This window comes from Pezoporus wallicus, unplaced genomic scaffold (genome assembly GCF_028554395.1).
Source record: "Pezoporus wallicus isolate ANWC-B61680 ecotype Strahan unplaced genomic scaffold, APGP_CSIRO_Pwel_v1 scaffold_2584, whole genome shotgun sequence".
Classification (NCBI taxonomy): Eukaryota; Metazoa; Chordata; class Aves; order Psittaciformes; family Psittacidae; genus Pezoporus; species Pezoporus wallicus.
Genome location: NW_026642851.1, coordinates 7,380,765 through 7,405,564, shown reverse-complemented (window position 1 = coordinate 7,405,564; position 24,800 = coordinate 7,380,765). Strand labels below are relative to the sequence as shown.

Genomic DNA, 24,800 nt, shown 5'->3' with positions numbered 1-24,800 from the left:
GGGTGCTGAGACCCTTTGTTTATTTAATATCCATAAATTTTTCTTAATTATGTTAAATTTCTGGATTAGCTTTAAATTACTTTTGTTAGTTAAAAGCCTAATATATAATGATGAAATTTTACTTATTGTTACCACACCAACTTTGAATTGAGACATGCACTAGTCACACAACTGAAATTACTTCACGTTCAGGAGCCAACACAATCTAAACACAGTACTTAAGTATAACTATTTACAGGATTAAGCAATGCATTTTCTGACGTGCGTGACATGCCTGCATCCCATCAGGGGAATGCCTGAAGGACTCAAACACAATGCTATGAAGCTTCATTTTCAATCTTCCATTACACAGGGGACACTGGTTTTAAAACCCACCTGGACTGGCCATCATCTTGATACTTAAAACCATGCTGCAAGGTCTGGACAGAGTGCAAAGGAGTGCAGCAGGGTCATGTAAGTACTTATCACAACAGTATCATTACAGAAAAACCTGAAGTGATATCTATAGTTAAACAGCCATGCCATAAAGGCTGTGTAGAAACCAGCAGGTTAGACACACAACTGTGATGCTAACAAACCACTCATGCTGGGACTGCTGGAGCAGAAACAGCAAGGTTATGATACAACCCATGGCCACAGACAGCACTGTTGGTGACACTGTAAGCCAAGACTCCTGGACAAAGCCTTGCTGAGGTGCTCTCTGGGCAGTAGAAGCTGTGGGATTCATTTTTGAGTCTTTTGAAGATCATGGCAGAAAGGGAACTGCAAGTCCAGAACATGCCAGAAAAAGTGGATTGCCTGTGAAGATGCCTGTTCTTTTACATCTCCAGCCACGGACTTGGGGCAACAACCTTCCCTTTCATTGCTCCTGCAGTTGTTTATCTGTGGAAGATTGACTAAACAGCTTTGGAGGTCTCATTCATCACCTCCCAAGATGGACAAAACACTTTTCTCCACAGTATTGTACAACAGGACATGGAAGGAGTAGTTTAAGTGATGCAGTGGTTATACCAGAGTTAGGACTCCAGCACCGTATAGCCACATGCATTCATGATATAATATTTCATAAATTTTAGGTATGCACTCTTAAGACAGCTCTTTCACTTCGAAAGGGAAGTACATTCAGAACACTCACTGCTTTATTGGTTGCTGTTGTTTTTATTTACAACATATATTTATTCATGGCCAATGTAAAACCGTTTGCTCTTTACCTCAAATATCTCCTCTTCTCTGCTTTTCTCTCTCTAACTGTATCTATAGAAAGCTATTACATGTTCTTCCAGACTTTATTTTGTGAGACTAAAGAAATTTATCCCACTTCACAGAGAATAAATTGTCCCTTTTCATCCCAAATAGGCTTCTTCTGCACATGTTGCAATTTGAATGAATTTTATTGCAAAAAAAATAATCAGAATTTTATGCAATATTTTATTCTCGGTTACACCAGCATACTTCCTTCTCACGGTTCAAAAAATCAATTCTCATATCTTTTAGCAGCACATTTGTTTTTTCCACATCTGTCACAGATTTTTAAGGCCCAGTCTTTCTGCAGTAAGGAGGCAGATGATAAGGGTTTTTTTTCAGCTTAGAAGGAGAAATTTTGGCTATCAGTCACCAAATGTGTGAATTTTAACTTCGTATAATTTCATGTCTTTTCACACTCCTCCATCTCCTAATTATTTTTACACGATTTTCTACTCCTGACACAAATTAAAAGGTGTCATCAGTACAAGAGCAGAATTTACTGGCATGCTCCCACATTTTATGAGAAAATTTATTATAGAGATACTAAAAGACCAGTCCCAAAGCCAATTTATGAAAATTTCTATTTGCTCAGAGGGAAGCTGCTCCTACTTTCACAGAGTTTGACACGTTCATTACAATTCCTCAGTTAGTAACCATTTTCCCTAACGGAACAACTTATATGTGATATCATACCAAATGTCTTTGGGAAGAAAAATAAAATAAGACCTACCACAAACCCCTATCACCAGGGAGTAAAATAATAATCTTTTCTTTCTCAGAAATTCAACCACCTAAATCTTAAAAAACAAAACAACAACCCAACCAACCAAAAAACCTATGGTAAATCATTATGTCAGAATGTAACTGAAGTTTTAAAATTATTGTCTCGAAACCTGCTCTAAAGCCTAAAAGTATAATTGTTTGCATCACTGTTTTTCTCATTCTGAAAAATGAGATATTTGACAAAATGTCATGCACTGCCAAATAAAAAAGAGATTATATTTTTCCTAGAGAAACAATGAAAATCAAAGGGTGAAAAGGTGAAAGCTTTTTTTTTCTTTTTTGTTGAACACATTTTCCTGACTTAGTGAAGTCTTACAAAACCATCGCCAAGACAAAGTGCCCCCCTATTAAAATACAGATTGAGCCTGGACTGATATTCAGTTTAGAATGCTTTTGATTTGTATTATCCTCACGGGGTGAAGAAGGTAGGGAATTTCTTTGCTAAAGCTGTGGGATAAAGTTGGATGTTTTCGAGTACCTATGTTTAGAAGGTCTCCTCTTCCAACCAAGTGGTTTGTATAATTTGCTTCAACATCACTGGGCCTGCTGAGCTCCTTCTTTACTCACATTTCACTAGACCTATAATTAAACCCTCTTCAAAAATACATCACTTCAGGTGTCCTAATGAAGAATCCTGAGGAAGTTGGTAATAGTTTGCTAAGGGACAGCAACAAAGTTGCTTCACTACTTACAACTGTTTCTTGCAAGATTCATTTCCTTCAGCAGATGGAGGACTGCAGTAAAAGACAGAGATTCAGAGCTGAAGGGGTCATAAAACTCTCAAGAGCAGGAAATTACATAGGCATATCTGCCAATGCAGTCTGTTTATGAAAAGTCATTAGGCGTTCCCAGTCTCTCCAGTTCCTGCTTCCCCAAACAAGAGAACAGTATTTTAGGAGCAGTAAACTCTTGTTTTAATTTAGGCTTATTCTTGCTATTTGCTTTTATAAGCTAAGCATATAACTCATGCCAAACATAAAAAGTATCCACCTGCTACAAAGAAACCAATCAGATGTATAAGCAAGTAGGGGATTTTCTCCCTTGAAACTTGATCCTGCAGCCCATGGAGTGTGTTGAAGCAGTAAATACCTACTACAGCATTGATACCACATGACTTGGCTTTTGTTTCAACGAGAGTTTTAGCTCCCAAATCTAATAAATTTTGAAAGCCTTGCGTTTTTATGCCACAGCCATAAGACTCAGGGAGAAACAGTCACCTCCTTCCCAAGAGCCATGTCACACATCAGTTGACTGGATCACACTGTGGACCCTTTTTCCTCCTGAACTCCCTGATCCTCACATGCCTTCTTCCTCTTGTGCTTCAGACAGCCACTGTGAGCAGCTGGACCAGGGCAGCTCCATCAAGAACAGCTATAAACCTTTACAGGCAAATTATTACTGGAGCCACTGGGATTTTTGCCAGAGTAAGAAAAGCAAATTTAGACTAACATCTGTAAGTAAGTATATGATGATCATCAACACAAAAATTTGCTTCTATAAGCACTAGCAAAAAAAAAAGGTGATGAGAAGAACCTTAGAATACTCATGTAGTCACTCTATTTGAATGCCCTATGAAGTACTGTTAGAAATAGTATGATGTAGTAACAGAAGTGAAAAGTTAAAAAACAAAAGTAAACTTCAAGAAAAGAAGACTACTACATGCTCTTTGCAATCTGATATTGATCTATCACTTTTATTTTGTACTGAGTACAAAAAAAAAAAAGTTTAAAATACTGAAAACAGTAATTAAGCTAGGATAAAGAGGGTTTTGCTTTTCTGAATACACCACATCATATCAACAAATGAAGTGGAACAGACTCCTAGAACAGTAAAAGGAATAGTACTTTTGGGAAGTAAATACACCAAGTGCTTGAAATAGCCTTCTTATTATAGAGACTGTGAAAACCAGTGTATAAATGGGCAAATAAAGAATGAAAACAAAGAAAATTTACTGTATAACTGATGTGAGGCCTTGTATTTAAGTATGTCTGTGCATACACACAAGCATATATACATATACTCACACACACCTCTTCTATCTGTACATTTATATAAGAGGTTAGACACTGACGACAAAATGGCTTGTAACTGGGCACCAGTCAAAATGGGTTCATAAATATTATCAACACATAAATCCACACTGTCCCACAGTTCCTTCTAAATACTTCTAATTTATTTTACATCCTTCTGAAAGAATGGCAATATTTTACTTTTCCTTAAATAATATTTAGCAGCAGGAAACAAAGACAACAAGGATCATAAGACCTGGCAGCCTTTTGTACATACAGCTCAGCGCTTCCCAGAGCAACAGCTTCCTCCAGGCCAGTGAGAGCTGCAGAGCTGTGTTCTTCAGGAACTGATGGGAAAAGTTCTTCTAGAAACACATATTCAAATGCTCTGTGAGTGCCTGGGACTACTGATCAGAAGTCATCCTGTCCCAAGACTGACTATCATCTTTTCTATTTATTTTGATTTCAAGGACTATATGGCTGGAATTCAATTTGCCCTCAAGTGAAAGACTTACAAAACTGCAAAACCTCAACATTACCTGGTATTATTAAAAGTGAATAGAAAACAAACTTGCCCAAACTAAATGCAAAATATAATCTTGTTTACTACATTACCTGGAAGTACTTAAGGAGATCTGGAGCATTTAGCTCCTATTGATGTCACTGCTAAATGCCCAAGATGAAGCACTTAGGAAACTCCACAGTAACAGTCACAGAACTGTTTAAAGCATAAACTAACTAAAAAATTAGTTTTATCTTATTAACTAAATTCTCATATTTTCAGTTTTGGTGAGAGGCTTACAAATGTATTCTGGTCATTGTAAAGCCAGACATTCCAAACCTAATGGAGTACATGTTTCATAGAAGTTATTAAGCAAAGGATTAGAAAACTTTTAATATATTTTCCCTATAAATCTGCTCTAAATATTCTGACAATTGTGTATCTTTCAAAATTGAAGCAATAATTTCATTTGATGACTTAATTAAATCTCCAAACCAGCTAATTGTTCTTCAGAGAAAAGATAAACATCCAGCTGATGCATTTAATTTATAGCAGACCTTAAATCACACAGGTCTTTAATTTTATATTGCAAAAAGCCTATAAATCAGATTAAATGTTCAGTTGCATATATTGCATATTTGGCTGCCTTTTCTTGGTCATCAGTTCTTTGGGAACAACTCTTTTAACTTGGCATATATTTTTCAAGGTAAATGGAGCAGATGAATGAGTTATATATTTATTTCTAGGCTACACACTATACAACAACCTTCAGATGAAGGAAAGAATCCAAAAAGTTGTTGTGCTGGGCACCACATCCTAAAGAATATGCGGTTCTTCTGGCACTAGATGTTAAATTTTAGACTACCTGTTCCTTCTTGTAGGTCCCAAAGCCAAGCTCAGTCACACTATCAAGTCATTGTTTTTGCTACCTGTGAATATGTAGTGTAATTCAGTGGAAGTCCAGATATATTTTATGTGTAAGCAAGAAGAAATGTTAGGGAGTCACACACTTTTTCTTTTGCCCTTGCACACTGGAGCAGAGGAACTCATGCTCTTACTGAAATGCATCTGAAAGGAGCATTTGGAAAAATGTCTTAGTAATATAACTATCCTTGGGCTATGGCATTTCTCCAGATTTGTCCTCTTCTAAGGAGATTTCTAGGGCCTTCGTTATCTCTCTCACATAGATGTAAGAGACACTCAAAGTAAGCTCAGACTGTCCTAGGCCTCCACTTCCCTGACAAGCCTTTTCTCCAGGACAGTGCAGAGATCTGCCTGTTCCTCTGGCTTCATGTAACTTCCACTTCTACTTCTTGCTCATTGCATTGAAGGAAAAATTAAAAAGTAAAAAAAAAAAAAAATAAAAAGGACAACAGAATTGCAGGGAGGTTTTTTAAAATCTAAAATAGCAAATAATACAATCCGTAACTAAATTAGGAACTTTACATCTTAACTCTGTAGTTCTATCACTATGAAGTATACAGTTTCTGCTCTGAAGGTTAAACATGAAAACTCTGACTAGAACTGTGACATTTTTCTCATGTACCTACACCAAATTTGCTCTGTGTGATCTTGGCAAGTCATTCAATACTCCAGTGCTCCATTAGTAAAATGAAAATAAATAATAGCAGTTATTAGTCATGGCAGTTTTGTGGCTAAATCCATCAGGCTTTACAAAATATTTTAATGTATGGTGATGATGAAACCTATAGAAAAGCTTGTAAACAGTTATTTCAAAATTCAAAGCCATCCATTCTAAATCCACAAATGCCAAGTAAAATATATTACAGCATAAATATCAAGAGGGATGGGAAGGAGAAAAAGCACATGACATGTTTTTAAATCACAAAATGCACATGGGATTCCTTGGTGTGTTTGTAGAATGATGCCTGTTATTCTTCAGATGCCGTTTGGCTGGATAAATATGAACAGCAGGAATAGCTATCGTTTAGTGAACTTCCTACTAATACTTTGGCAGGTGGGTATCAAAATCCCTAAGCGAGCAAGAGCAGAGATGCCTTTCTACTGATAAAAAGAGCAAGGTGAGGGGGATGGGCATCTCTGAACCAGAAACATGTTTTAGGATTCCTGGGAAAGATGAAGACCGAAGCAATTTGCCTTGACAAACAAAGATAAATGATCCACCATGTCAGTTAACAAGTTAGGGAAATACAGTCCACAATTGCTGAGGGATGTGCAGTGAGAGCAGAATACATTTATGTTCAACATCTCATTTATAATGAAGCCATTATATGGGGTTATACCCTAGTGCTTAGTGCTGTGATTTGCAGTGCCACAATGATGGCCAGAGGATATTCTGTCAAGCTACAAGTTAACACTATTGCCACAGTACAGCTGTAAATATTCAGAAATTTACCATAGCACCAAATGAACTCAGCCTGTACTTATCATTGTCATCATTAATATTTCTTTTTCTTCCTTCCCCTTCAAAAAAGCATGTTTTTAGAAGTGTATAAGCAATTGGATCTTTGAAGTGCTACAGACCGGAAAGGTCCCACTCTACCTTCCTGGTCTGACCTCCCCCATCTTGCAATGGCTTGCTAAAAGCAGGTGTTCGGGAGTGAAAAAGGAAGCATTGCTCCTGAATGCCTAGAAGCATAGTCCAGCACAGACCTGGACAAAAAGTCTTTTCATTCTTCAGATATTTTTTACAAGGCAGCCATTGATAAGAGCAGTCACCTGGCAGGCAGATACAGGTTGCGAACCTTTCTTTTCCAGTTTACCTGTGCTATATAATTAAGAAGTTCCTGACATTCCTTAAAATGTGGAATAGACAGTACCTCCTTTCTGTGATTTTCAGGAATACAGAATCAGATAAATTTTTTGGGTTTTGCTTTGGGGGATTTTTAAAATAATTTTTACGTTTTTTTTTTTAAGACTGAAAAGAAGCTGAATTAGAATAGAAAATGAATTATTTTCCCCTAAAAGGACACTGCTTCCCTACCGAGCTTCTGAATATATCTTTTCCTATTTCTGCTCTCTGGCTTCCTATAGATTTAAATTAAAGGAGCAGAATATTTGTCCTCAAAGTAACCTGATTTTTCTAATCCATATAGATGTTTTGATCTCTTTCCTCTAGACTCCCAGGCTGAATAGCCCTGCAGAATTAATACTGCTGCTGAAATGTATACAGTGAACTGAATCAGGCCTTTTATTCCTGCCCAGCAAATGTTCCGATAGCTCTCACAGTCAACCCATGGATTCTGCTCTGCTTGCTCCTATTTTTCCCATTTCAAGAGCCTCAAGCACTCTGGAAGCCAATGCACTTCCTTTACCCTTACAATTAAGTAAATTACATTATCACAAATTATAAGTAGGTAATACAAAGACAAACATCAGCAATGAAACAGCACCCAGAACCTTCCAGACTCCAAATCCCAAATAACTTTAAGGAGTATAATAAAAAAATTGGGAAATGTACCACATTTTCAGTACCAAGTTAAAAATCACTCTTATTCATTCTCTTCCTAGGGGCGTACAAGCCATGCTTGCTGCCCATGGGAAAGTGGTCTCTGGCTGCACTGTGACCAAAGATCCCATACTGCAATATTTCACATACACTAAGTGTTGTTGAGCACAGTACAGAATTAGAGGGAAGGCTTTGTGGGCTAAAGACTTTTTCCAAATCAACCCAAACTGCTCTTACAAGAGTAAACCGTGGCTGTGCTGAAGTATGCGAGGGCAGAATTTAACCTTTTTTCATAAACTATATTTTATACAGAAAAGGCCCTATAAACATTGTAGTAACACCTACCAGTGTGTTCTAGCACAAGTCAGTTGGGTGAAGAATTTACATATGCACTTCTCTTCAAGGACACACTTCAGTTGCATTTTTAAGTGCTGTGCCAAATTGAGACTTGCAAGGGCCGCAACTATTTTTCTTTTTGGAATGAATTTCTATCTCTCCTCTCTTTGCCTTCTACTTTATGGAAAACCTCAAAATGGATTTGAATTATACCTAAAAGTTGGAAAAACTTTCCCTAGATAGCTAAACAATAGATTATTGGGAAAAGAGGGCCAGCTGGCTGGCTCTACAACTATACCAGCATGAGTCTCAAAGACTCCCAAATAATTAGAGAGATGAAGCTAAAGCTGCAATGTATTTATGATTGTCAGTAAAACATGATTGTGTAGGTGCAAGACATAACCAAACGCTCACAATCTCCCTGGCCACAGAGTTTTAAAACTTCAGTTAAGAATGCTAGCTTGGTATGCACCCCTGCTAAGCTGTGCCATAGAACAGCAGAAGGATAAAACAATGAAATTCAAATACAGGCATGGGAGGCTCAAGGCTAAAGCTAAAGAAATTGTTTTTTTATTTTGCAGCCTACATTAACTACAGCAAAGTTCTGCAGATAAAGCTAGATATAACTTCCTATCCTGAAGGCCTCACCTTTAGATTACTATGTATTCCTGCCTGGAAAAAAAACATATGTGATTCATAAACATCCCTGGGTCATCCCTTGAAGCTAACACCAATTTCGTTTGTGTAAAGAGTAGAACGATAAACCATAAATTTGCATTCAAGAAGTAGCATGTGGCAAGTGTTTACACTTAAATTTGATGTGAGCTGTGTGTGCTTATTGCTTCTCAAGCTCAGACCACATTTCAGCCCCTTGGAGACAGGTCATAAAATCTAAGTGAATTTTTAGCTTGTGCATCTCCTAAATCTGTCTTGCACATCATAAGGAAAAAAATAAATGAATAAATAAGGAAAATCTCAATGCCCAGTTCTTTAAAGGGAATGCAAGATACACGTGTCACAGGATAGATCACTCTCTCTAGTCCTCTGCTGTTGTCCACTACAACAATATAGGAAGGTGGTAGTCAGTCTTTTCTGCAAGGTGAAAGATCCTTCTGCCCAGAAACGCCTTCAGGATCTGCAACAATGCTGCGAAATTCATTGCTGCTGTTGCAAAAAGCCTGGGACTTCTGGATCAACTACATTCCAAAGCCCAAGATCAGAAAAAAATCTGAAATATCTACATTTTTCAGCCCACCCATCTGTAGGACACAGCCTTTATACATTACTACTGTTAAGCAAATATTTAAGCACAGTTCTAAATAATACAAAATTTCTACAACTTGAGCCTAAGGATGCAACCCCAAATATTCTAAAGCATAAAGTCTGGTTTTGGTTTTTCTGTTGGTTTTGTTGTTGCTGTTTTGTTTGTTTCTCTCCAATTATTGTTCCAACTATTAATCTACAAAAGATAATTTAAATTTCTTTAAAATTAGGTGGGACAGGGGAGGGGATGGGACTCGTGTACTTTGCAAGCTAAGAATAACAGGTTTTTAAATCCAGTTTTTTAAAGTTATCACTATTTCTGCAAAACGAACAAAAACCACCACTGGTGATAAAACAGCAGATGCTGAAAAGCACTGATTGTATTAGGAGATCTATCAGCCCTGTTTTCAGCCAGATACTTACTCTGCAGGAAATTTCAGCATGATTTATAGCATCAGAGGCACAGCATTGTATGTGGACTTTGTATAAATGTGTCATACATGTGTTATACAGCATTTGTCAGCAATCTTTCTTCTTAGAAATTCAAGAAGTTACACTCCCAGTAAAGGCTGCTATAATGTTCGTGCAGTAAATTAAAAATATTCTACATCTTGCAATGCTCATTTTCTAAGGAAGATACACTTTTAAACAGTCAAAGAATTCAAGTCAGGCGTACTGGAAACTGTTTTGGAAATCTTTCTTCTGACTACTAATTACTGAATCCGGATCATCATTCTCAGAGTTTAATTACAGGAAAAATAATTTTACAGTTTGTGAAACATCATCATTCTCTTCTCTCCAAGAATTCAACAGCAAACCCAAAAAGATTTGGACATAATCCTTCCAACTGTCAAAGTGCCAACCAGCAGAAATTTGACCCAATGTTTGTCCATCCTTCAGACATACTTGTGTTTAGAAAATAAACTTATTACATTAGACTATAAAATGTGGCAGTTTGGGATCAGCTGTATAAACAGCTGAGACACACATCCCTCTCCTGCTGCAAGCCTAAGCGAGGAGAGGAACATCAGAAACAACAAAATCTACAGCAGTCCTAAATTAAGCCTTGTCTCTACACTAATCAGAGCCCTTAGCCAACTCTAATCGTGATTTCTTTTCCTGACAGACACAGGTTATTTGATCAGAAGTCTGACTGGGACTTAAAAGGTTAGATTAGGGAATTCAGGGATGAGAATGCAGAGGGAAATTACAGCCCCATCTTTGGTGAAGCAAGGGGAAACTGAAAAGATTACTGGGCTATTGCATAAAAAAAACAACTCACAGTCTGAGACACATGACATTTTTAACTTTGGCAAGGTAATCACTTTTTCAAAACCACCTTCCTATTTGGAAAATTAGGATATTACCTTACTTCTATAAGGTCTTCCAAGAATAATAATACTAATGAATATACAGTGCACAGCTATAATGATTACAGGAATAACTGAAAAAGCTGTAAGTATGGCCTGCAAACAACAACAGAGAGGTAGAGTATACAAACTAACTACTGACAAGTGATGGGAATCAAAGTCTGGGGTTGAACGTCAGACAATAGCTAAACAAAGCTAGGAACACAAGCTGGATTCAAGCTTGACACACAGTTGTGACATACTGTTAAAGGATTATAGAAACATAGAATATCAGGTTGGAAGGGTCCCCGAGGATCATCCAGTCTAACCTTTCTAGGCAAAGCATGACCTAGACTAGACATCACAGCACCTTGTCCAGCTGAATCTTGAAAGTGTCCAGTGTTAAAGAATCCATCACTTCCATGGGGAGATTATACCAATGTGAAAAATTTTCCTCGTGTCCAAGATTACAGTTAGTCCAAACAGTTGAAATTCACATCCAGGAGGAAAAAAAAAAAAAAAGAGAAACAAAACCAAAGATTCAAACAAACAAAACAACACACACACATACACAAAACTCAAACAAAACCCGCAAGTACAAAGTTTGACCCTTGTACAACAGAACTGCCAATCCTCAGGCAGCTCAACTGAGACATATTATAAACTTGCCTCCTTTTAAACACTAGACCACTTTGCAGGATGTATACATGGCTAGCTGGAGCAGCTGACAAAAGATAATGGTAGCTCCTTTTCTCCATTCAAACTGTTTGTTCTAGGAAGAGCCATTTTGCAAGTCATTTATGATATTCTAGAAAATGGCTCAGAATTGAAACAAAACCAGTATTACCAACTCTGCAATAAATGTAATCACGCAGAAGGCAAAACAGGGGATAAAAAAGCAAAGTATATTAGGAAAAAAAACCAAACAAACCCAACAACAAAACAAAAAACAACACAAAACACACACACACAAAAAACAAACCAAAAAACCCAGAAAAACAGGCTAAGCAAAACCAGAAAGATAAGCTTTCAAACAAATCAAAATGAAATTCAAACTTCTTTGCTATTGTAGAAATCTAAACTGTTGGCAAATGCCCTCATTATCTCCTGTGACACATTACACTTGGGGATGCTGCTATTTTACCAGGTGCTTGAAGTGTTATGGGGAAGAGCATTACTGATGGCCTGCAATGCATGGCAGCATGCAGAACTGATATCCATGACACAACTGCTTCTCCTCCAAGGTAAAGACTTGATGACCTAAGTAGTCCTTTCTAGCTATGTGGGTTCTAGGAAAGAAATTGTTAGGACAACTAACCACTATTATTGATATTTTGTTACTTGTGCTTTGGAAAGATGAAAATGCCTCCAACAGCTTGCAGTATTAAAAGTGAAATGAGAAGGTTTGAGACAGGTAAATACATTAATATCAGCAAAACTGGAAGCAATTATGGTTTTGTGTAGCTTGATGTTTAGTAGGGGAAAGACCCCTTCAGTCTTCTGTGGTTGAATACAAACATGAAAACCTGTGTAATTCCACAGTGTACAATTACATATTTCAATTATGAAGTCTTGCATAATTTGCATTAAAAGCTAAAAAGCGCTGCATTACATATACTTTATTCATTAAAACTGTTGTGTTGGGTTTTTTAAAATAACAGATAATAAAAAGTAATTGGAAACCAGAACTGATAATAATCTATAATGGTGATTCACCCTATCAAGTGAAGAAGATTCACCCTAACAAAGTTTTCTTTGTTTTGAGACTACAACTTTGTCTGTGTGTGTGTACATATAAAAAAATGTGTATATATATATATATATGTATATATTTAAATAGGAACCAGTAATAGATTGTGTTGATATAGAGGTCAGGTTTCTGCAATATACCAAATGCTAAGCTTCTGGTCCATAAATGCCTTTACTGAAAATAAACCATAAATCTACTATCTTTATAGCAGCTGCAGTCTGGAAAAGGTGCTTTCTTTTAATTTAGTCACCTCATGAATATCATATTAATCAAGAAGGAACCTGAATGAGAAATATGCTATAAAGTAGAAAAAAAACCCTAACTGGATGATCAAGACTACTGTCTTCAGCCATTCCCCCTTTCCTGTAATCAATAAAAGTAAAGTTTCTACCAGATGAAAACATTTGTTCTTATAAGGCTTACAGTATATAGCCAAATTGTCAACAATAGTAAGTCTTAGAGATTACTAGAAAATGAATTTTCCAACCTAAGTCAAAATTTGTATCTTGTTCAGATGAAGAGCAAATAGTCAATGTTTGCTGCAGGATACAAAATTAAAATTATGTATATATACACACACACCAACTGCAAAACAAAGTGTTTTCAATTATGCTTATATAACCTAATACAATAATTTTATTCTAAAATATTTTATATGAGACATTTTATCACCATCAAAATAAGAAATTACTTGTATTGACACTTCCCAGCTGAAATATTTAGCAAGAGCATGTCAACTTTGACATAGTTTTTGAGTTTCAACTGACTGTTTCTTTGAAATTTTTTACTAAGCTTATATAGTACCTGGAAGTATCAAACAGATGTCAGGTATTCATCAGGGACTGTAGTGACAGGACAAGGGGTAATGGGTTTAAACTTAAACAGGGAAGTTCATGTTAGATATAAGGAAGAAGTCCTTTACTGTGAGGGTGCTGAGGCACTGGGACAGGTTGCCCAGAGAGGTGGTAAATGCTCCATCCCTGGCAGACAGCATGGCCTAATGTGGGGCATCCCTGCCCATGGCAGAGGGATTGGAACTAAATGACCTTAAGGTCCTTTCCAATCCAAACCATTCTGTGATTCTACAACTCTACGATTCCACTTTTCCAGAGTTTTTATGTTGTTTTAAGAGGATTTATAATGCTCAGATGTTTAAAAATACTACTTTTGTTGTGCAAGCGAGAAGGAAGCAACCTCCAAATGCAGGCAGTAAGGGCAATGAGGAAATGAAGGCTGAAAGAGAAGAGCCTTGGAACTCTGCAACCCGTCCTGCCACACAGGAGACCAGAAACATGCAGCTGGAGAATACCATGGAGCAACTGTAGTAATAAAGACTGATGCTGGCTCCCAATTCTCTGTGGAGGCCAAGACAGCATATTCCAATGGATTTTTAGTTCAACTGGTGACTCATAAAAGAAGAATCTGCATAGTGACGAACTCTCCTCTAACACTTCACCCTTCAGAAATTGCTGAAGGTACAAAGGATGATACTTGCCCTTTGATATCAGCCTAGTAATTCTTGTAAAAGAAAAGCTGCAATTATTCAGCCCAGATACAGTGTTGCCATTTAATATTTGCAAAATTTACATTATGACCAAAGGGAAAAAAAAAAAAAAACAACAAAAAAACAACAACAACAAAAAAAACACAAAACATAATGCTTGAGCAAAAAAAAAAGAAAATAAATATGACTCAAAATGCTTATACTGGAAAACCCACTGCACCTTGTTCTGCTACTAAATGCAAGTGAAGCTTCCAACGGAATTTGCCCTACTAACTATAGCAGCTAAGGAAAGCTGTGTTGGGAACTTTTATATCCCTGTAACATAAGAAGCCCTTAGACACAGTCTGATTACATGTATAAAGAAAAGGACTGAAGTTCCTATCATGAACTGTGAAACAACATATATTTGAAACACTATCAGAGGCAGGTTAAATGAAAGTTTTATATATTCCATTTGTGGAATTCTCCCTACTCAAGTCAAGGATTTTTCACACAACAAAATGGGATAAGTGTTGCCTGCCCAAAGTCCAAAAAGTCACTATGAGAACATCTTGAAAGAAAAAAAAAAAAAAAACAAAAAAACCCCACCAAATTATCTGTTATAACTGGAACCTAGATAGTGTTCACATTAAAAGTTCTAAACCAAGTAAGAACCAAATCTTATTTTAAAAGCCTTATTTCATCACATAAGAACTCTAAAGCAGCATTTTAAATGCCTTTACCTTGTCTGCAGCCACAGAAAGTGTATACTAAAATCACATTAAAGCCACATATATCATTGACAAATGAGACACAGAGGCCTCAAGCCAAGAGAGCACTTGAATTCATGCTTGTATTTATCTAGCTGTGGAGTTCAAGATGAACCCTTGTGTACTTGAAGCTACTCACACAGAATGATTCAAGATATCGGGGTAAGACCTTGAAAGGTCACACTGACCAGCATTTGCTCCAAGGCAGGAACAGCAGCTGCCTTTCTGGATAGAGTGACATTTCAGATATGTTTATCTAACCAGTTCCAGCAATGAAGACTACTCATTGATACTCTACTACCCTCACCTTAACATTTAGAAGACTGTTGCTGCAATTTAAGTCATTACTTGTTGTTGAGGACAAGTTAATTCCTTCTTCTTTGTGGAAGCCTTTTACATACTTGAAGATCCTTACCATGTAATCTCTGAGTGTTATTCTCTCTAGCAGTGCTCTTTCGTGTTTTGTTTGTTTTCTTCATGTGATATGCCGCAATTGGTCTACATATTTCTTAAAGTGAAAGGGAATAATCCTGCTGGGATCTTACCGTTGTTGAGTACAGCAGATGCGTCATTCCTGTGATGTCTTAACTTGTATCTCTCTTCATATTAATCCTTACATTTCTCTCGATGCATCATTCCATCAAGCTGTTTGCTACTTTTGAAACTGCATGTTCAACTCAAGTGTCAAGCTTGACCCTGGATCTGGTCTAAGAACCCTAATGGATCAGTCCATTTGCCCATTTTAGAAGAGAAAGAGGATGAGCCAAATCCAACTTGAAAACATACTCCTACACGCTGCCTTTTGGTCTAGGGAGCTGAAAATATTACACAAGCTCTTTCAAACTGAGAGTTTATGAGGACAGTTAACACAACTGATTGCTCAATGTTGACAGCAAGGAGTGCTAATTGAGGCTATGTTTATGAGTTGGATGAGGCAAAAGAGGAGGAAGCAGAGGAAGTGTTCCATGATGAGGCACAGCACCCAGCACTCACAAACATTACCTCAGGGCAATATGTTATGTTCATTTGTCAGAAGCCACAAACAAAAACAAAACTCACGTGCACTTAGCATGGCTTCTCTACATACTTCTCCATGGAAAGTAATCTCCTGGGTCGTTTCAATTCCTGCTGTGATTATGCAATTCTCCAGTTTAGTAAATATGACATCTGCCAACTGCACTGCATTAACACTCCTAGCTCAGTTCTCATCAAACCTAATGGTTGGATACAATTTCACACTGCTGGCAAGATTGCAACATTTCCTTGTACTGGACGAGAAATGTTCCTGTCAAATTACCACACCTTAACTACTGCCTTCTTAAATTGTATTGGCTTTCACTTTCCTTAGGAAGCATGAACCACACTGGGAACGTACCAGTTACGCCATCTGTGTTCTCAGATTGAGAGACTGTGGTCTCAGCAAGTTTTGAACCTGGGACTGCTACAGAGCTTTCTTTTTGCCAGCATTTTAAAGGCAAAACTGCTCAGTACTTCAGACAGTCCAATGACACCACAGTGACTTTTATCAAAACCTAAGTCAAATGATGCTTTGTGGAGAAAACCAGTAGGATTGAACTGAGCATGTTTCTTGTGCAATAGCTGTCTAGTGCAATTCCAAGCAAAGCAACTTTCTGGCCACTGCTGCAAAATAGTCCTGCAGGAAACACAAGCTTCAGGTCCAAACCTCCATCTCCTGAGAACTGTGAAGACACAGGGACCTGCAGCACTGCTCCACCAAAAATGTGCCAAAAAGTCCTTAATGAAAATGTTAACTCACCATAGGTCTGCAACTATTTTCCTCAGTAGGTCTCTCTCATCACTTGGCATTATGAATTTCCTCATCTAGCTCCTGTTCTCAGGAGACTCTTCCTCAGAAAGACACAAACCTCTTGAACTATAAAATTTATTTAGAGGAATCTGGTATTCAGCAAGGCAGTAGATGTTGCCTCAGCATTTTGCTCTAAATGGCCTTTATCTGTTGCTACTAAATTGTTGTCCAGAACGAAAGAACCTTTCAAACTGTAAAGACCTTTTCTTCATTTTCTATATTTGTTTACAGTGTAGAGAACTAGCTTCCCTGATATTTATCATCAACTCCAAGTGTCAAACAAGACCTAGCATCCGAATCAAGTGTTTGCTGGGTTTTAAGGCATTGCTACAGGAGGATGCAAACTCTCAAGAGGGATATTTAAAGCCAAACAAAAACAGTCTTACCCAACAGATTTAAAAACCTTTGGTAAACTATGAGCATTGATCATACTCTAAATTTGTGGAAATAACTTTCTTTGACACCGAATATCTAAGTCAACCTCATCATGGTCAATTTACCCACTATTTATTAGCAGTATCTCAAACCACCCTTTCAGAGGGAATGACAATGACAAAACCCCACAAACAATAAACGGAAGAGCCAGGATGAATGAAACTTAAAAAAAATATGATGTTAGAAGGAATTCTTAGTGAATACATATGATATATATAAATAGGATTTACTCTCAGATGTCACTGGGATTCTCAAACCTACTTGTCTCTATTTTGCATATATCATGTACAGGAAAAAAAATAGTAATTTTGAATGCCAAGGATAAAAATTAACTTTCATACATGTTGTCTAATATTCTGTTTCGTTACGTACTTCTAAGATAACAGCTAAAGGTCCTATTGTGTAACGGCAAAAGTCTGGGTTCAGCTGTGGGGCCTTATTTATTTATTTATTTATTTAAACAGAGTAAAGGTCAGGAAAAACAGAAAATATGACTATTTCAGCAGTAGATAAATGCTACATAAACATTACCTAATAGTAGTTTATCCCACAAAAATAATTCTACCCCTCTCTGAATACTGATGCCTGGAGACAGCAGCAGTCCAGTGAACAGAAATTATATCAGGATTCTGGAATATGCCTTGACAGAAGAAAACTTGAAATAACGGCCTCCTAATTCTGACTGATGGTGTTTGCAAAAGGATGTAACATTTCCAAGTCCTCTTTTGGAAACACTTCAACAGTGAGCCCTCACTTTAAACAACTGGGAACCTTAATTTCGTGAGCTTTCAGAAGACCATGTGCTTCAGTCCAATCAAATCACGTCATACATGGGTTAGTGCAAAACACGCATACACACAAACCTCATAGTTTAAGAGCCTTCAACCTCGATTTATAGCATTTTTAGCGGCTGCACGGTCACCGAGTGCGGCGCGGCGGAGGGCGGAAGGCGCCCTCCCGGGAAGAGCCGCACGGCGCGGGGGCGCGGGGCCCTCAGCCGGGAACAGCAGCGCCGCCGCCGCCCGGCTCGCACCTCGGGCACCCAAACGTGGGGTTTACCAACACCCAGGGGCAGCCAGGCAGGCTCCCGCACGCCTCGGACGTGATCTGGCTGCAACTGATCCCACATGGCTGCACCCGGCAGCATAACTGTGAGGAGCTGGCGAAAAACCGTGCTTGCATTTGGTTTTTCCCATCTCCGCTGGAATCAGGGCATCTCCCTTTGGTAGCATCCTCAGAAATCCTCTCATGGCTCCAGCTCTGCCCGGGCATACTAAACGTTTCCATTTCTTGATACTATTACTTCATTCAGCTTCAATCAGACTTTTTGTAACCGAGTATTCGAAGAATATGTCAGAACAGCCTCCCTTTAAGAATCTGCAGCAACTTCAAAGATTTTTTTTTTTTTTCACTTTAATTCTTCAAAGGTTCTGAGCTGATCAAAAGGTATGCAGCAATGTTAAATACAGTAAAACTTTGAAACAGCACTTTTTATCTTGACTCACAGGACCCGAACTTGAATTTACATAATTATCCTCTTCTTACTGATCACAGTTCCTCACTGCATTCTTTTCAAAGAACAGGATTAAAAAAAAAAAAAAAAAAAGAATTATGAAAACCTGTTAAATACAACTCTGATTATGTTAATGACATTTAATTATTGCTGTCATAAGACAGACTTTTGAACCAAGAGGGAAGGAAAGTTATAAACAGCTAGCTGTCAAAACTTGACATCAGATTGTCCATCTTACTACTTGAAGTAAAGAATCATTTGGTATATATTCTTCAGAATGCATTAAATATCAAAAGAATATTTGCCTGGTTATAAACTCCTTGATACTTCACATAACACTCAGGGAGGAGCAAGACATTAATAAATGATTTACAGATAAGGAAGCTGTCGGTTTCATCTTCTGTTTAGCACCTCCTGGTGCAGACACTAAGGACTACTACAACTTCATAGCCTCAACCAGTGGCGTGCAGAGATTTATTTATTGCCCACTGACAAATCACATTTAATTTAATCAGCACCAACAATCTTTTCTGAGTACAATGGCTGGAAGATTAATAAATTTTGTCAGCTCGGTCCATGGCCATACAAAGAAGTAAATTTCATTTTCTAATCTCACCACCATGCCTTATTTTTCCTTATAACTAACAACTACTAACATTTCTTACCTACAGCCCTGAAAGCAGCAACATGAAGCAGTACATGTAAAGTCTCCTCCTGTTTCTTCCCTTTGGCCCCAAGTGACATGTGAGCCCCAGCAACCTGCTGAGCTACCTTGTCATTTAGTAATTCCCAAACTCAGCAGTAGGCCCCTGCCCAGGAAAATCCCAGCTCTGTCTGGCACATCATCTCACCGGACATTTCAAAAAACTCCCCAGTTTCTCTTGTTCGGGTCAGTTACACTGTGACCACAAGACTCTTCACAATTGTATCCAACCTTTAATAAAGGAAGAAGGGGCAGCTCTGTTGCACCAGGAAAGCCAGTGGACTTGTTTCATCTGATAGTAATCTGGCTGGTATTTCGAACATAAAAGCACTGCTTTTGAAAGATTCTATAAGCTAGAGCTGCTGCAGCAGCAAGGTCTCCTGACACACAAAACCCACGACTTTCCTCCCTTGTTCCTTAAATACTCATCTGCAAATTAGCTAAGCTTTCCTTTAGCAGCTTTCCCCTCCACAGCACAAGAATGCGGGATACAGAAGGCTTTAGTGATCAAAAGGGAACCCCACGTTGTGGGAAACAGTGGCCCGAGAGAAAGCACTACAGGTGCCGGGTGCCGTGCACTAATAACAGGTGTCTCAGACAGGATCCTCATACTATCACAAACTCAGTCCACAGAGCGAGCCTCTCGCTCTCAACAAACAGGTACTACGGCCCCCTGGGGCTTCTGCCATTCTTTCTCCTCTCCAACCCCGGTTTCCAGGGAAGACTGCAAGCGACTGACTTCCGCGGGGGAGGAGAGTGCCCGCTAGCTCTCCCAAGCAGGATCTGCAGGGAAACTTTGCCTCCCGTTCCACGGCTCGATGCTTGGAGCGCAGCGGGGCCCCGCCGCGGGCGAGCCGGGGGAGGTTGCCGGGGCTGCCTCAGGCTCCCGGGGGCGCCGGTGTTCCCGCCCCTCCCTTCCCGGCTCTTGAGGGGAGACCCTCGCCTTCGGGAGCAGCCTCGTACGTGGCTGGGAAGGAGGCTGCGGGGACGCTGCGAAGGGGGGCGGCACCGGCTCCCGGTGATCGTGGGCACAGTTATTAAAGGAGGAAAGTCCCAGATTCTCATTAGAACAAAAAGTAACGGAGTACTCTTTCCGGAGAAGCCGGGACCGCGGTCATCCCGGGCCTCCCCGGGGAGCAAGGGGTGCCAGCCCCCAAACGCCGTTTGCCCTCCCCGGGTACGTGGCCCACGAGCTGCCGCCGGAGCCCACACAACGCCGGTGCTACGGGAAAGTGGCTCGACCTCCGACCCGCACCCCGGCCCTCCCCCGGTTCGGCTGTCCGCGCTGACCCGGGCCGGCCCCGCCCGGCAGGTACCAGCCTCGCTTACCGCGGCTCTGCCTCGGCGCCTCCCCGCCGGCGAGCTGGCAGCGCTCGCTCAGGCACTGGAAAAGTAATAGAAATCCAGCGGCTAGTTTGCTTCTCCGCAGCCTCGCCATAGCACGGAGCCTGCCGACACAACTCTCCCGGGTGCTCGCCGCTCGTCGTCGGTGGTGGGAAAGTCCGTGGGGGGGGGGGGGGGGGGGGGGGGGGGCGGAGAAAAACAGCCCTAGCAGGCACTGAGTCTCCCTGTCCTCGGACTAGCTCTCATATAGCGGGCGGCAACGACGAGCCACCGGGCTGAAGGCGCCGGACCAGGTCTGTGGGGCCGTGAAGGAGGAGGGGGAGGGGGCTCCGACCCCCCCAACTTGCACGGCCGCGCCGCTCTCAGTCCAGTGGCATCACCGCTGGGGAAAACAAGTCCAGCCTCGCCTGCGAAGTGCCAAACTCTTCCCTCCTCGCAGTCTGCTAATAGATTTTAGGAGAGCCACTGAGATCCTCCCTTCCTGGCTTGCCCCCACCCAACTCCCTTCCCCCGCAGGGTGAGGCAGGGTGCCTTAGGGACGGAGCCTCCCCTCGGTACACCGCTACAGGCAAAACCCCTCCAAGGGAAACGAGCAGGGAAATCTTCCAGCTGGGGCCGGCCCCCTCGGGGAAGCAGGACCCATAGGGCGGACGGATGCGCCGCGGGAGAGGATGTGCGCGCGGTGTGGAGGCAGGCGGAGACGAGCAAGTTCTGCTTCTCTTTCGGGGCGGTTTCCGCGACCGGCGGTCCTAGCGCGGGGCCGAGGGCACCGCGGGAGACGGGCATTCCCCGGCCCACAGCGCGCCCCCCGGTACCGTGAGCGCCCGCGCTGTAGCCACCGCCCGCTGCGGAAGGGCTGGCGGGGGGCTCGACTGGGGCCACGTCCCGGCCGCCCCTCGCTCAGCCCCCCCCCCCCCCCCCCCCCGCAGGAGCGCGGTGGGGCGCAGGCGCCGGGGCTGCACCGTCTCTCCGGCGGTGGAGCGCTCCCACAGGCGCGTTGCGCTCCGCGGGTTGCCTTTCGGCAGCGGCAGGGAGCCGCACGGCGGTTCCGGGAGGCTCTTGTCTTCCCGGGTGACCCCCTACAGCGCAGCCTCCCCCCCCCCCCCGAGCGCCGGGAGCCTACAGTGCTCGGCGGGATGTCTGGGGGGGGATGCTCGCCGCCTGCCCGGCCGCGGAGTGGCGTGTGCGCGGGAGAAGGTGGCGGGCGGGACGTGTCGCCCCGCAGGACGGAGAGAGCCCAGCATGCCGTCTCCTGGTTAGTCAAAAGTTGCTTTGTGAAGATGTGTCTGTACCGTGCAGTGACAACTAAAGCAATCCCCAAGTCCCCCTTCCCTGCTCCCTCGGCCTCCCCCTTTTCCTTGTGCTTCTGGAGAAACCAACCCCCTTTTACATTCACACACACACCTTATTTTATTTTTCTCTTCACAAATCGAAGAGTTGTTTATGTGCACTCATCACTTCAGAAGCCCAAGGACTAGGTACTCTCTCTTGCAAAACCTGATCTCCATGCTTAATTAAAACCACCGTGAATAATCCCATCCTCTACGTAAACGTGTGAACAACGGCGCCCAGACAGAAACTAGCAGAGGGCACAGCAGTCAGGCCCGGACAAGTGAAAGGGGTACCGGGGACCTGTCGGCGGCTTTTTACCCGTTCAGCAAGCCGTGGCGCTGGTAATCAGTGCAGTTCCGTGTAGAGAGCCATGAATACGCAGCCTCTCAACCCTTGCTGCAAAAAAAATTAATTAGGATGACAATTAAATTAATCAAATAAATAGGTCTACAGAATGTCAAACATAGCAGATAACTTATACTTAATCACAAAAGAATAACCATTAACGAGACTGTGTTTTCCCTTAATTTACCACTGTTTCTGAGATTAAGAATTCATCAGCTCTGTTGTAATTGTCTTGCTCTTTAATCTTAGATGTGCTTATGTTTAAAGCAAAGCAGAACACCTGTGGGTTTAAGAAGTATATCTGATGTATAAGAATAAATTTTCAAAATCTTTTCAACACATATTCACAGAACCATAGAATCATAGGATAGTTAGAATAGAATATTCAGGTAGGATACTGGAGGTTAATACCAATAAGCTTTATCCATTTTAGTTTATAGCAGACCCTTCTAGTGCAGCCTTTTTGCACATTCCCTTAAACAAGCAAACAAACAAGCAGTTCAAGTGTTGCTAAAAAACTGACTACAGAAATTATTTTCTAAAAGATGATACTGAAGAGCTTATGCCAAGTAAAAGCAGGAATAAAATCCTGGCCTTGGTGAAATCTGTGGGAATTTGGGGGGGGGGGGGGGAGGAGGAGGGTGTTATCACCCTGTATACCAGGTGAACTAGATTAGACCAGACTTTTGTGCAGATTTGGTCAAGTTACTAGTAAAGCTATTGCTCTTTGTTAAAATGGGAGAAAATGGAAGAGGGATGTTTCTGCATGCTGTCTGAGAATACCATTATTTTCCTTGATGCTTGGTTGGATTGCCCAAATATCCCCAAGATCTGCTGGAGCTGCTGAGAGGGCTATTGAGCTTTTGGCCTTTACTAGAAGGGGTAGGGGGGTAGTCTTAAAGAAGGACTGCCTCTCTCTCAGCTGTTTGTCAGCAGTATTGTTACATGGGAATAAGAACTTTCAAAATCTGTTTTCATCTGCTTCTGTATTTTTTTATCATAAATTAGCATATTATAAAGTTATAGTAAATTTTAAAATATTAAACACTTGAATGACTTAAGTTTACATGCTGCTAAGATAAATAATAAATCCTCCAAGTCCTCTCCGTATAAGAAAAGCCTAAATGAGGGCAACTCAATTTTTTTCATTTGCTGTCTGCTTCTCAGTCTTACGGAGGTTCATAGTTTCAGATTTATGTTTCTCATAGACATACTGTAAAAACTTTGTATGCTGAAAAAAAGGAAAGAATTAGAATAATCAGCTGAAACATGCAGATAAAAGTACCAGCAACACGCTAGGTCCCACAGTCCTAATTTGCAATGCTCTGTGCAGTTTTGTGGCAGTTTTGCAGTGTACACTGGGAGGTTAGCTCGCAGTCACTGTATTTGGTGCCTCTTGTGCTCAACAGTAAAAATCAAACCATGCCCTCCAAGGAAGGCTGTATGCATTGTCCCTCTTGTATTAAAAGAGATAATCAGGACATAGCTATACCTTGCCATAATTGTGTGTGAAAGCACGGGCAAAACATTTTATTGCATTTTAAAAAACCCTCAGATGAAAGCTAATAAATGAATCCTATAAGGATTAATGACATGTCACTGCTGGAGAGGCATTCATAGCAGAGAAGTATATGCATTCACTGTCATTTATAAAGCGTAAGTAAAACTGAAAGAACAACTTCTTCAAGGCTTTCTGAGGTTATCAGCTGTGTTTACTTGGAACATGGTGCCTGTGATAAGTTTCCATTTCTCTTATGTGCTTTTATCTGCACCATTCTTGCGCATTATCTCACCTCTCTCAGGTATTCATCTTGCAGTGGCATAAACAGCAGTGGTTCCATAGAAATCAATGTGAATGCTTTCACTTTCACTAGCCAAGGATGCAGCCTTATATTTTTCTCTTCCTTTGTAGCTTCAGCATCCCTTATTATAACATCAATCATTCAGGAAAGAAGGATGGGAAGATTCTCCCTGTTCATTGTATTCTACCATTATACTGCTTAAAAGTGCTCACTCTCATTCACACATTCAGTTAAGATTGCTTTTTCTTTTTTTCTTTTTTCATTTTTGCATCAACTCAGTGTTTTCAACCGACGCATTTCCTGGGCTTATTGCAATCTGATTATGAAAAGCAGAGTTTTTAGCATTTTTTTTTTGCTTTGCCTTTTTTAACATGTTGTTAGCTATTCTGCTTTGATAGGTACAGGCACCTCTCAATCACACTGCAAACATTCAGTGCTAGACTGGCACAACACCTGCTTTTGTATTTAAGAGTCAGGGAAGAATCTTTGCTTCCTTTGGGAAAAAGAAACTGGTAAGTAATTGCAGCATCCATGAGAGTGAGGAGAATACCTCTGTATCCTCTTCCAGGAAGAAAAAA

The 24,800-nt window shown here is 40.6% G+C and overlaps 1 protein-coding gene across 2 annotated transcripts in view; it reads right to left on the bottom strand.

Annotated features, from left to right (window-relative positions):
• Positions 1 to 20,913, bottom strand: part of PLXDC2 (plexin domain containing 2) — a 254,784-nt gene extending 233,871 nt beyond the window's left edge. The window contains exon 1 of one of the 2 annotated variants that reach the window (XM_057432784.1): positions 20,729 to 20,913. In XM_057432784.1, coding sequence (XP_057288767.1) covers positions 20,729 to 20,837 — 109 coding nt within the window. In that variant the 5' untranslated portion in view covers positions 20,838 to 20,913. The remainder of the gene's footprint in view (positions 1 to 20,728) is intronic. The other variant, XM_057432785.1, reaches the window with a different exon arrangement.
• Between the last annotated feature and the right edge of the window lie 3,887 nt (positions 20,914 to 24,800).